Below are 12882 nucleotides of genomic sequence, written 5' to 3'. Positions count from 1 at the left end.
TCGGAAGCATGCTAGAACGTCCTTTGTTTTGGATGTTCATTGTTGGCATAACACAAGTCCGAGTTTATCAATACAACTTCGCCTGGGAGATGATCATCTCACCCGAATCCATTAATCTTCTCGCAGGTGCACAGTTGCCGCCTTTGAAGATGATCAGACGGCTGCCCAAAGACTATTTGATTAGAACCAACTGGCACCACTCTCGTGTAGAGTCCGATTGTAATGCACTTATCATTTGCACGTTGCCTCTACTAAGCGAACCCCTTCACAAGAGCTGGAGCCTAGGGCGGCCAATGAGTATGGTCGCCTGAGGAATAGCAAGGAACGAATAAAAATGCAACAATATGATCTTGGCCATATCAAAGCGATCTCACATAGCGCTACCGGGTGCATTGCGCCATCATTGCCCCGTATCATGGCCAATAACCCAGAAGATACCGGTTCCCCATCTTTCAGGCCCCGTTGTGTTCGAGACTTTGATCGAGTGTAGTTATTTGCCGATCCAACCGAAGTTGGATCCCCTTCATCAGGCGTCACTTTTGGCCGAGGTGTCATCACGCCCGTAGTCTTTCAGTCTTTCTCTGGCGAGACAGTTGTTGATAGCCTGAGTTGATGTTGCTCCGTTCTTGACAAACGGGAAGCCAATCCATGAAATAGATTTGTTACAAGGCCGGTGGGCTAATTAACATCTCTCACCTCAAATGCTTCCAGACTTCCGCGAAGACTGGGGGAGGGGGTTAGACTGTCTTCCTATCAGAACAACATCGGCAAACGGCACTGAAACCATTTTGTAATCGGCGTATTAGGCTCCTTGAGCGGTCAACTGACCGCAATACCTAGTCTCTATTGTAAGTCGGCCTCCATTTTTGATTAATCCTCTATTTCTCTGTTCATAATTTACTTCTATTTGACGATGGGTCGAATATTCTCCAGTCATAAGCGTTCAGCATTGGCGTATGCAATAGGTGTGCTTAAGGTATGAATTGGATTCAATTTGTATCCATCTCGGTAATTCATTCATACAAAAGAGGTAAACTTAATAAGATACAGCCAACAGGATCCCCCTTTTCCTGAACTTTCCTGTGTCGGCTTCTTTTGAGTCGGAAGCATCAAACCCGGATTGGCATTACCACCACCTTGATCTCATCTGGAAACTGTTGACTCAACGTGCAACCTTTATTGATCGTAGCTTCATACTTTTTCGAGCCATTGTAGGCGTGCGCTAGATATCTCGTAATCTTGACGCCCACGTCCTGAACCTTTTCTACGCTAGATCCATCGGGTTGGAAATAATAAACATAGCACGACTCTGTGGATTGTACAAGCCCGAACTGTGAAGCACAAAGCAGCAAGGCGGCGGCTTTGGCGACAAAGGAGGCGCTGAATTGCATAATGCTAAATGCTTTTGTTGAACAAAAAGAGAAGAAAGGTTTCGGTGCTGGGCTCTGGGTAATTGGTGACCGACAAAAAATGCAAAGGAAATGGAAGGAAATGTCTTTGTTTTTTTTTTTTTTTTTTCGAGTTCGTATGCCTGGCACTGAGTGAAACGCAAGAGTTAAGCAAAAGATTTCTGAATTTATACTTGGTTTATATAGTTGGAAAGCGCGTTTTGGATTTCTACCACGGGAGCAGGTCCAAAAGTCCCACCCCTATCACCGTACGTTCATGCTTATGCTTTCACCCATTTACTTTTGTATTATGCGAAAAGACCAGCCCTTGTCAACGTACTACTATCGTGGTAAGGGTAAAAATCACCATCCCTGAACAGTTAGCACAGCGCTGTGGGCCTAAGGGTGCTCCCGATTTTGGTAATAGTTTTCTTTTCTGAAAAAAAAAAAAAAAAAAAAAAATTTACCCTGTGGCAGGTACCTGAATCTCCCCGTGGATAGTTAGGTTGGTAAAGACCCACGTACTATGTATACATATACGGGGGCAAGGGGTGGTTTTTTTTTTTTTTTTTTGCCTGCACTTTTTTTTTGCCTGCACCCGTGGTACCTATGTTGAGGTTTTCCACGGACCCACGTATTCATGCGCCCGCCTGCCCGCCTGCACCAATCCCAAAAATTACAATCGCACCGGGTAGTTCATTAGACCATTTTATTGCGATAAACGCGCGCGCGTATTCTTCTTGACAGTTTATTTAAAAAAGACACAAACATATAAGAATAGGAAAGGAAATCAAGTTCTCGTATACATCTTTCTCGATTAAATTACGTGCGCGGGCGTATTTCTAATAATCGAAATAAAGCAGAAAAGAAATAACGTAAGGAAATTTGTCCTTACGACCGTATTTTTGAAGTTTATAAATATAAACCAAGCATTAAGTTCATAGTATTAATTTAGAATATATTCATATGCCACGCGTTAAATACCTATATTATTATATTTAGTATAATTGATGCGAAAAGTCTATATATATATATATATATCTCATTACAGTATAAGGTAAATAATAATGCAAGTTAATATGCATTAATATTATACAGATAAATATAAATTTATTACAATAATATAAATAACAAGATGTTAAAAACAAAACAATATTTAGAATATAAGTAGAGTGTAATAACCCGCTAACAATAAATAAAGTTTCCCTAGAATTATCAACCTCGACAAGCATGTTATAATAGGATTTCACTGTATGATAACCGGGTAAATACCGTTATAATACCTTTTCTTTTACATTATAATGTACTTAATAATTACAAAGACCCATTTTTTCATTTCTATAAGGGTAATTTAAAGCGCCTGTCTAATTAATTAAATGTTTGCAAAATTTATAATCGCTTTTGGAGAGGGTGGTCACTTTAGGGGCCTGACCACTTTTGGACCGCACGCTTTAATCGTTACCCTTATATAAATAAAACATGAGGCTTCGCACTTATTAGGTATTATATACTGAAAAAACACGTTGTAACGATATTTACCCGGTTTTAAATTACTAAGTAGTAATGTCCTGTCGTGAGATAACCCCACACCCCAAAGTATTTCCAAAATAAACTATAACCACAAAACCCACACACCTGCTCTATTGTGCAAAGTGAGTTATTTTTACCGCTAAAATTATAATATATATGCGAGGAGAAGTTGCATTCTCGAATTATAAACGTGAATAATTAAACTAAAATAAATTTAAAATAAACGCCCGCAAATTACGGCAGTAATAATAGAATAGGGATTTATGCGTTCAATTTGTTAATTGAATGATAAGTCACGGGTTTGACCGCACGGGCCAGTTACACGTGACTAACCTATTTAAATAATGGTATAAAACGAAAAGGACATCCAAACGCTTTTTTTTAAACTGTGAAATAAAATATATACAATATACCTACGTTTTCGTATAATAACGTTTCATGAACAAACATCAACAGTTATTACATATTAACGTTCTGTTAGTCGATTAGCACAACGAAAGGCCTATTAACAGTCTCGGTAATTTATTATACAAAAGAGGTAAGTTTAAAAATAAGATACAGCCAAAAGGATCCCCCCTTTTTCTAACCTTTTCTATGTCGGCACTTTGAGTCGGAAAAAATAATCCCTACATTGGAAATGATGCTATGTCCCAGCCTTCTGGCCAAATACCAAGTTTCTGTAAAAAGCAGTTGCTATAAATTTCAGCTCTATACGTTTCAGCCTTTCCTAAATTCTCATTCCATATCCGTGTCGGAATTACATCAGGCCTCGTTTGTGTGTTTAATATGTAGTGTATGTTTGATATGTAGCTGCCATCGGGCTTGTAAAGATAAACCATGCATGGACGTTTCTCCTCGGAGTTTGCAGCCGCGGATTGTGTAGCACAAAGAACCAAGCCGGCGGCTTTAACGGCAAAGGAGGCGCGGAATTGCATGATGCCAAACGTTTTTGTTAAACACAGGAGAAAAATAGCTTTCGATCTTGGGCTATGGTAATTGGTGTCCGATAAAAAAAAAATAAAAAAATGAAAAAAAAAAGTTTTTTCTTTTTCTTTTTCTTGGTTCGTATGCTCGATATTGAAAAGGATACAGAAAGTAATCAGAAATTTTTTAAATTATATTTGGTTTATATAGCTGAAAAACGCGTTTTGGACTCCTACCACGGAAGCAAGCAAAAAAGTCCCACCCTTGTCCTTTACGTTTATGTTTATACTTTCACCAACTTATAAACTTTGCACTGTTTAAAGTATGTTATTTTACTCCTAGAATTGTAGTATGTATGCGAAGAAAATTTGCATTCTCGAATGGTAGACGTGAAGGACTAGAATAAAAATAGACTCGGAAGAAAGCCCCGCAAATTGCGGCAGTAAGCTAAATAAATACATACTATTTACAGGTAAATGTAGTCAAAACTATACTTGCGAGTAAGACTCACGAGTCGCGAGGTCAAGCAAATGCAGTACCACGGGTGCAGGCAGAAAAAGAACGACCCCTTGCCACCGTATGTGTACGCGTGGGTTTTGACCAATTTAACTGTCCGTAGGGAATTTCAAATAGCTACCGCATAATAAATCTATTTTTTCTTCTTTTTTTTTGCAAAAACTATTGCCAAAATCAGGAACACCCACAAGGCCCATAGCGCTGGGCTCTGTGGTATTGATAACCGACAAAGAAACTGCAATGAAAGTGGAAGAAAACACTTTTTTTATTGACTCGTACCTCTGGCAGTGAGTGAGACACAAAACAAAGCAGAAACGTTTGGTCTTATTCTTGTTCTATATTAATGCAGAGCCTGTCCTCGATATGCAGACAAAAGGTTGCACTCTTGAAACAGTTAGAATAAAATGGATGCGGCATAAAGATCTGCTAATTGCGGCATTAAGCCGAGTAAGTATTATTTACGGGTAATTCTAGTTAAGATTGTATTTACGAATAAGATTTAAGAGGTCAAGCAAATTTTGTGGGCAGACAATTTAAAACAACAAATGGAGACCTCTCATCCTAGCGTAGTTTTTATGGCTCACCGAAACAAAACCAGAAAGAATTTTCTGATGATTTGGAAAACTTAATTGAGACTATAGAAGAAGTAACATAGTTTTTTCTGACTCAAAGGGATATGCTGACGCTCGGAATTGTTAAAGTAACCTTTTGTTAAACGACACCGATGCTCGGTTATTTTTATAGACTGTCTCTTGAGGGTTTATCGAGCTGATGGCAAAAAGTAGAGATATAAGGTTGGGATGACCTGTTCTCAACATGAAAGTGAAATGAGTCATGACGAAGCTGCTTTGCCCCTGCGATCATGAAACTAGGGGCGCTGTACAATCCGTTGCAACGACTTCTATAAGATTTGAGTTCGGTGGTCATTTGCTTGACGGGTGCGCAGAACAGGAGAGCCTCGTGCAATACGGCAACCACATGGCCTTGCATTACTCTGAATTTTTAAGCACAAGATGCTTACATTTGTTTTTTTTTTGTCTCGATGGAAGGAAGACCCACATGTCTCTTACAATAGCCCTTTTTAGAAGTTCGAGCCCTTTTACAAGGGAGGTGACGTCTACGACAGACTGGCTTTACACAATGATTCTCTGTCAATTTTCAAGATTGTATACCTGGCTGCTAGGATCTTCGAATCGGCACATTCTTTCAACATAGGTTGACACTGGACACGCCAAGGTGGCTTTAATGCATGCAAGCCGTTAGAAAGTCTCTGCTTTTTCGATCAAACATGCCGTCATCTCATAGGCTGCGGACGTATGTCTAAGGCATTCCAAAACCCGTTGCGGGCGCCCACGGGGGCCCATGGGCCGAAGAAGACCGAAACCCACGGGCCCCCGTCTTATTTGCACATTGTAGGACATGTATCTTGATGTTAATTTTAGCTTAATAAATACAAAGCCCACAGTGAAAAAAGCCGCGGGCTTTTAAAATAAAGTTTCGGGTCCCCATGGGGTATTTCCAACTTCTTTTTTAAACTATATAAGCGCATGAGCGTTACTTGGGATAGGGCACGTTATGGGGTGAGACCCCATTGGATCTGTTATACTTGAAAACCAGAATGCTAGGTCAAAAGGTCTGTAAACCATCAGCGGTGGGTGTCTTGAACCTCAGGAACCTGGGCGCCACTATAGCTGTAAGCGATAGATACTGCAGAGGAACATGATCGACCTTGTATTTCTGAGTTCTCCCAAGTATTCTTCTCCAAAAGCGATAGTTGCAGCTGTTGCAGCCCATGCAAGCACAGAATATAAAGGCATGAAAGTATTTACAGGAATATATGTACAAAAGAATAAACAAGACCTGCCATATAACTTCAGCTCAACAAAACCGAAACCTCCTTTACAAAATCTGACCAGCCTGGCCGGGGACCTGGTTCCTGACGTTTCCGGAACCGATGGTGGCGATCCTGGAGTAGGGGAAGCTGCCGGCGCTCAGCGTGCCCTTGGGGGCCAGGTTGGAGCTGCCGCCGAGGTTGACGTCCTCGGTGACGGCATAGCCGGCCTCGGGCGAATCCTCGAACAAGATGGCCTTGTTGGCGCAGTTGTTGAAGGCGGTGCTCTGCACAAAGGCTTGGCTGCCCATGCGGGTGTTGATGCCGCTCGCCATGACGGTGTCGTAGTAGCTGTTGACCACGTGGAGGGTGCCGAAGCGGAGCAGGGGAGTGCGCGAGTTGATCCGTTGCCAGTAGTTGTTGGCATACGTCACGCGCAGCTTGCCGCGGTCCTCGCTGGCGTTGCTGTCCGAGTGGCCGATCAGGGAGGCCTTCCAGCTGTTGGTTGGGCTTTGCGTTTAGCTTTTGATGGGAAAAAATGTTGAAAACGTCAAGAAAAAGAAAAAAAAAGAGATACTCACGCGTCATGAAAGTAGACGTTGGACACGGTGATAAAGTCAGCACCATGCGAGATGTCCAGCAGACCATCCAAGTCATCTTTGCCTGCGTTGAGGTCGCCCTTGAGATCGCAGTGGTCGATCCAGACGTTGGTGGAGGCGTCGATGCCGATGGCGTCGCCGTTGCTGGCCAAGACGCCCGAGATCTTCATGTTGCGGACGATGACGTTCTTGGCCTGACGGATGTAGAGGCCGATGCCGGTCAGGGAGCTGCCGCGCTCGCCGTAGATGGTCTTGTCGGCCGTGACACGGACCTTGGCGCTGCCCTGGATGTTGCCCGACACGATGATGGTCAGGGGTCCAGACCGGCCCGCCGCCTCGGTCAGTGCCGAGAGGGTCTTGACGGTCACGGTGCTGCCGGAGGCGCCTCCGCGGGTGCCGCCGTTCTGCGTGCAGTAGCCGATGCTACATGCCTGACTGGCTTGGCGCTTGATCAGCTCCTCGCGGGTCTCGAGGGGAGAGGCGGCGACGAGGCCGACGAGGAGGGCGAGGGCGTTGAACTTCATGTTGACGACGTGTGTGGCCTCGGGTACAAGTCACAAAAGAATGACAGAGGTTTTTCTGGTGCTGAGCAGTGAAAATACTCGAGCGAATAGATGACCTGGAGAGCGTCTGTGGCGTAAAGGGAGACAGTCAAGGGAAGGCTCAATGGCCAGCTATCTTTTATACATCCAAAACAGGATAGTTATAATGGAGAAGCTAACGATGTTTTCTCGTTTCCGCAAAAGTGTACCCCCATTCTGCAATACCTTGGCAAAAGGGGCACTGAGATCCGAACCATACAAAAGGTCGCCTCGGACATGGGATGCAAGCAATGTCAACTTGGCAGCATCTATTTTTTTCTAGTTTACAATAATGGACTACTTCGTACATTCGAAACGTTGACAAGGCTAACTCTCCACATTGTGGCATGGGGCGGTGGTTCGACGGAATCATACTGTAGATATTTTCCGTTCCGGAACAATTGGGATCGGCCATGACCCCTTGTCATCGTCCCAGTATGGAAATTTGGGTTGGGGGCCGGGAATGCCTGCTAGGGCGGTAGCGAAGGGTGTGGTAATTGCCAACGTCGGAAAAGGGCGGGGGCTCTGCTCCCTCCATATTTCTTGACATTACGTATCACTAGTGCGATCACTTTGCCCAGGAAATGGGTCGGATTGCGGATCAAAAACTCGGTTCGACAAGTGGTTTCTTTCTGGCCTTTATTTGTAGTTTTGTTTTTGTTTTTGCGTTACAGCTTGCTTTCTGGAAAACACCATCACTAATCTTCACATCAAGCATCCAATATGGGAATAGCCTCAACTGCATCCGGACTACTGCGTTGGGAATTTTGCGTCATGAAAAGAAAAGAAAAGCGGGGAAACGAGCTACGGTAATTGGAGGAAATACCGGGAACCACACGACGGTGAAACACGCTACGTTAAATTGATTAAAATTTGGCGTGGAAGGAGATGTACACACCCAATGAAGCAACGCTTGGCGTCAGCGGGATCTGCCGTTGGAGGAAAACCTATAACCAGCACGATCGACAGCATGGGCACCGGCATGTAAATGAGCAGTAGCTTTCTTGGTTATTTCCCATTTGTGTTCAAAGAGCATGGGTTTCGGATCTCGGCAACTGCAAAGCCATAGAAGATAATCTACCAGAAAATTTGCTTGAGGTACCGCATCCCTTTCTAACGTACCGCGCATAACATGAGCTCCATCTCGACAAGACGTTTGCAGTCTCAAACTCGATTAAACAAAAGAGAAAGAAAAAAGAAAAAGAAAGACAAGATAGCGTGAGATTTTTGCTACCATTTTGAACACTTGAGCGCGGTTTCCGACCTTATAGCAGACTCCATACATACCTATCCAGGCTAAAGTCTAAACGTTCTGTACCGTCCAGAACCCTCCCCCACCACGGTTACACCTGACTGCGCCTCCGGACCTTGAGCTGGTAGCTTATTGGCGGAATTCTCATTATACCATACCACGTGCCCACCGGCCTTTCGTCAATCTTTTCAAGTTCATACTCCAGCAGGAGGTGGGCAAGCATGAGCTTGAGCTCGGCTGCAGCAAAGAACCTTCCCGGACAGGCGTGTTTGCCGTGACCAAATGCCATGTACTCGGCAGAAGTGCATGAGAAGGCTGTACGCGCGCGCCTTTCATCTTGGGTGCCCATATCATCGTCGGCGTCGTCCTCGTTATTGGCCTTTGGAACAAACCGCAGCGGCTGGAATTCGAGCGGGTTCGGATAGTAGATCTCATCGAGCATGACAGGAGCAGCCGGAAACATGATCGGGGTGCCTTTGGGCAGGGTTTGCCCGTTGGGCAACGCCAGCCCTTCGGGGGCCGTGATGTAGCGGTTGCCGGCGACGCTCATAAAAGTATCAAGACGCGCTGACTCCCGCAGTAAAGAGTCAATCTTATACATTTTGGCCAATGCCTTTTTGCTCCATTCGCCGTTGCACGAAGCGAGCACCGAAACAACCTCTTGCCGCATCTCTTCCTGTACCTCGGGTCCGGCTGTGGCTAAGTCCAGAACAGCATGTGTAAGACTGAAAGCCGATGTGTGGATTGAAACATAGTTTGCAAATAGGGCACGGCTAGCCAACACTTCCGGTTTGGAAAAGTATGGATCCTCGAATTCTTCGGCCTGTTGAATCGCCCAGTTTATAAAATCGTTTTGTTGATCCTTTTTCTCGCCGCGGTTCGAATCGGCAAGCCGTTTCTTAACTTCGGGCACGATAAGTCTTCGAAATTTGTATAGCGACAAGCGGTGCGGCAGTGTAGCCAACAATGCAACTAGTGGTCGGATAGGTTTCCACACATTGTATAGCATTAAACCGGTCACAAATGACCTCTGAACAAACTCCATCGTCACTTTTCTCAACTCTGGATCACGGCTTAAGGGTAAGCCGTACGTAACCCTGCTTGTGATCAATCCTAGCATGTTTTGTACTGTATCGTAAACCTTGACCGAAGTCCATTCGTCGGACCGACCCCATTGCTCGGTGAAAGCCAGGTTTGCCTCCTCCACCATATCAGGGATTAAATTGCCATAATTCTTTGTTAAGGTTTTGGCGATGAGGTTGATGTGTAAAGGTGGACTGTTAAATCTTTTGTCGAGAAACGCGTAATCGAGTTGCAGCATTTCGACACCAATATCCCATAAGTTGAGGACGTGGTCCGGCTGGGATATGATATTTTTAATCCAACTTTTTGGCAGGACCACCATTCCTGCAGGTGAGCCGAAACATGGTAAAGCGTATGGCTTTTCGGGCCATTCCTTGTATGCCGAAAAGATGGCTTTTTGACCATCAGTAGTATTGCGTAATTTGGCCTGCAAGTAGGGGAACCAGTCGCCCTTTTTTGCGCCAGCGATAACAAGGTCGGGCATGTTACTCCGTTTAAAAAGGGCTTGGTAGATGAAGTAACATGCCGCGAATGCTATTAGCATCGCAATTTCGATTGTGAACATATTTTCAACCATGGTGTCTATTGTAATGAACAGTAGAGGAAAAGAAATGGAGTTGACGTTGGCAACAGTTATCCGTGCAGAAGTGATGTAGGCTAAAGAGTACATATTTATATAACTATGCTAAAGCTTTAAATATGGAATATAGCCTCGCTTTCGTAATCGCTAAAAAAATCCAAGAAATACGACCTTTAGCCTTTTACAGTTAGGCGGTCAGCATGGAGCACTGAAACTGGACTACAGTGGACCCAGGATTGCTAATACTGACGTCAAAGGCTTGAATTTCTCGAAGAAAACTAATAATCCCTGGAATGAAAGCCAAATCAAAGATAGCAACCAGAACACTGGGAATACATGTGAGATGATAAACAAAAGTATAAAATGAGGCCGCATTAGATCCCCATCAAAATTACTGTAGCCTGCCTTCCAACTTGGGGCCAAATAACATCCAAACCTCAAGCAGCAAACGGTGATGAATGTGCTTCGTCTCAGAAATATGGTTACAACTGGGCTCCTTTCGCCCTCTTAACGCCATACCTTTCTTGACTGCGAAAGCCCCAAGTCGATTGTCATGTTCCTTCCGCCGGGGACGGGCAACTTTCGTCCAAACTCTGATTTTTCAGCCAATGTTGGGCATAGTGTTCAGTTTTGGCATCTGCACTTGTTGCGCCCAGTTTGACATGTGCACATTGCCTCTATATAATTTCGAAATACGACGGATTTATATCGGTGTCACGTCCTTTTTCTGATCAAAACGTTACATTTCTGGCAAGAACCTGGCCAAGATAAAGAAAGACAAGTCGATGATCAATATGAAAATACAAAACCCACAAGTTAAAGTCTACAACTGAAAAAAGTTATGAAATTAACGCAAACCCAGATTCCAGCTAGTGGAAGTTCATTTTTCGGCAACTCCTATGAGTCCCTAGACTTTCTTTTCATCTTTATATTTCAAGTTCAAGCTACTGTTTTGATTACGAGTTTGCGTGCCTGGGTGGCTGCCAACCGTAAGATACCTCACTTTATCCAACGGTACATGGATCAGGTGGGGACAAGGCTCAAAGTGTACCTTGGTTAATCAGACGTCTACTGTGTACGTGACTTTGGAACTTGGCACCTTTATCATCGGGATTTGGGGGCCGCATTCGGACGAACTTGAGATGATGCGAGATTTTAGCGAATGCTATACATGGTCGATAGGCTGCCCCCCTTTTTGAAATTTGCTTTTTTTTCATGGTTTGATGGAGTTTACGAATGGGATTCCAAGATGGAGATGCGTAAACTCGTGCGTGATGAAACTGTTTGTTGAACCTCTAATTTTAGATGCCAAATGGCTGGGATGCACCGTGTACCAAAAATTGATCACGAAGAAGCACATCACTCGATTTATTTCATCACGCCCAGTGAATTCTGCGAGTTTTTCGTCCAAGCTATCTAGGTACGGTACTATAGATACTTTGCCATCGCCGGTTTTTGTGAGGATACTCTTGCGTTTCTATCCAGCCCACCCGCATCTCAGAGGCTCAGAGCCACACCATGCTCCCGCCACGTGTGGGCCATAGTAGACAGAAGGCTTAAAGTCTCCTTTTTTATTGGCCCTGACCCTGCCCCTGGTTGCTGCCCTGACCCTGCCTCTGGTTGCTGCCCTGGCCTTGCCGCTGGTTGTTGCTCTGACCCTGCCGCTGCTGGCAGCGGCCGCACTTGGCGTTTACAGTCTCCTCAACTACAACGATTTGGTTGGTATCTGGGTCCCTCTGAAGCCAAATATCACAGCATCTCGGATAAACCTCGCATTTGATCGACATTAATTGAGCCCCAAAGCACCTGTGGCCGCAGCGGTAGTTGCGATAATGCTCTTTATACCAGCACATCTTAGATTGTTGTTAGACTCGGTGGTTGATTGATTTGGGAATCGGTTTTGGTTGTATTGTCTGGTTGTTTGAGTTGGACGAATGAACCGTGTCTAGGAAAAGTTCCTCGAGGGGTATTTATAGCACTAAGCCCGCGGTGATAATCACACATCGACACTTGCTCACAGCGTCTACCCAAGTGACAAATATGAGTACTATAATGGAGCCTACAAAGAGAAACAGTCGCCATTGGCCAAGATCTCAATCAAACTCATTGATAAATCACTACAAAGCAAAACACACAAACGACCACAACTTCAGTTACTCGCACACACAGGGTGCTATCAGTTCGGATTCAAAGGTAATAAGTACATCACTATCAATTGCGATTATTCAATTATCCAGCAAAAAGCCTAATTATCCTGCTACTGTGCTGAATATGGAAAGAATTATCGGGTTTTGGTCTAATCTCTGGCACTGACTTATAGCGATGGCACGCCGTCGGCATTGAGATCTGGCTAGCTTGACAACCAACCAAGTTTCTTTTCTTTTTATGAGTAAAGTAAGTGAATAATGTTGCAATGTTTAACAGGCCTTAACTTTTGACAGATATCTGATCATGAACCGTCGCCACATTACTATATTAAGTCACATTTGTACTCTGTGCCAGGCCTGTTAGCTAGTAACCTTGGAATTACACAGTATGCCTTGTCGTTGGAAATATTGCGATCGGAACGCATGCCTGCTCCCGCCTAAAGCTACCTTA

The 12882-nt window shown here is 44.3% G+C and overlaps 2 protein-coding genes across 2 annotated transcripts; both read right to left on the bottom strand.

Annotated features, from left to right (window-relative positions):
• Positions 1-6257: 6257 nt before the first annotated feature.
• PgNI_11362 (uncharacterized protein) lies at positions 6258-7312 on the bottom strand (the record flags this gene model as incomplete). Its single annotated transcript, XM_031131329.1, has 2 exons — positions 6258-6687; positions 6771-7312. 2 exons carry the CDS (start codon positions 7310-7312, stop codon positions 6258-6260), a joined length of 972 nt encoding a protein of 323 aa, XP_030976915.1.
• Positions 7313-8712: 1400 nt separating this feature from the next.
• On the bottom strand, positions 8713-10281 carry PgNI_11361 (uncharacterized protein; the record flags this gene model as incomplete). The annotated part of the gene is made up of 1 exon (XM_031131328.1): positions 8713-10281. One exon carries the CDS (start codon positions 10279-10281, stop codon positions 8713-8715), a length of 1569 nt encoding a protein of 522 aa, XP_030976811.1.
• Positions 10282-12882: the final 2601 nt, after the last annotated feature.

Source organism: Pyricularia grisea, chromosome VI (genome assembly GCF_004355905.1).
Source record: "Pyricularia grisea strain NI907 chromosome VI, whole genome shotgun sequence".
Taxonomy (NCBI): Eukaryota; Fungi; Ascomycota; class Sordariomycetes; order Magnaporthales; family Pyriculariaceae; genus Pyricularia; species Pyricularia grisea.
The sequence above is the reverse complement of the archived record's forward strand: the minus strand, read 5'-3'. Positions and strand labels throughout refer to the sequence as shown.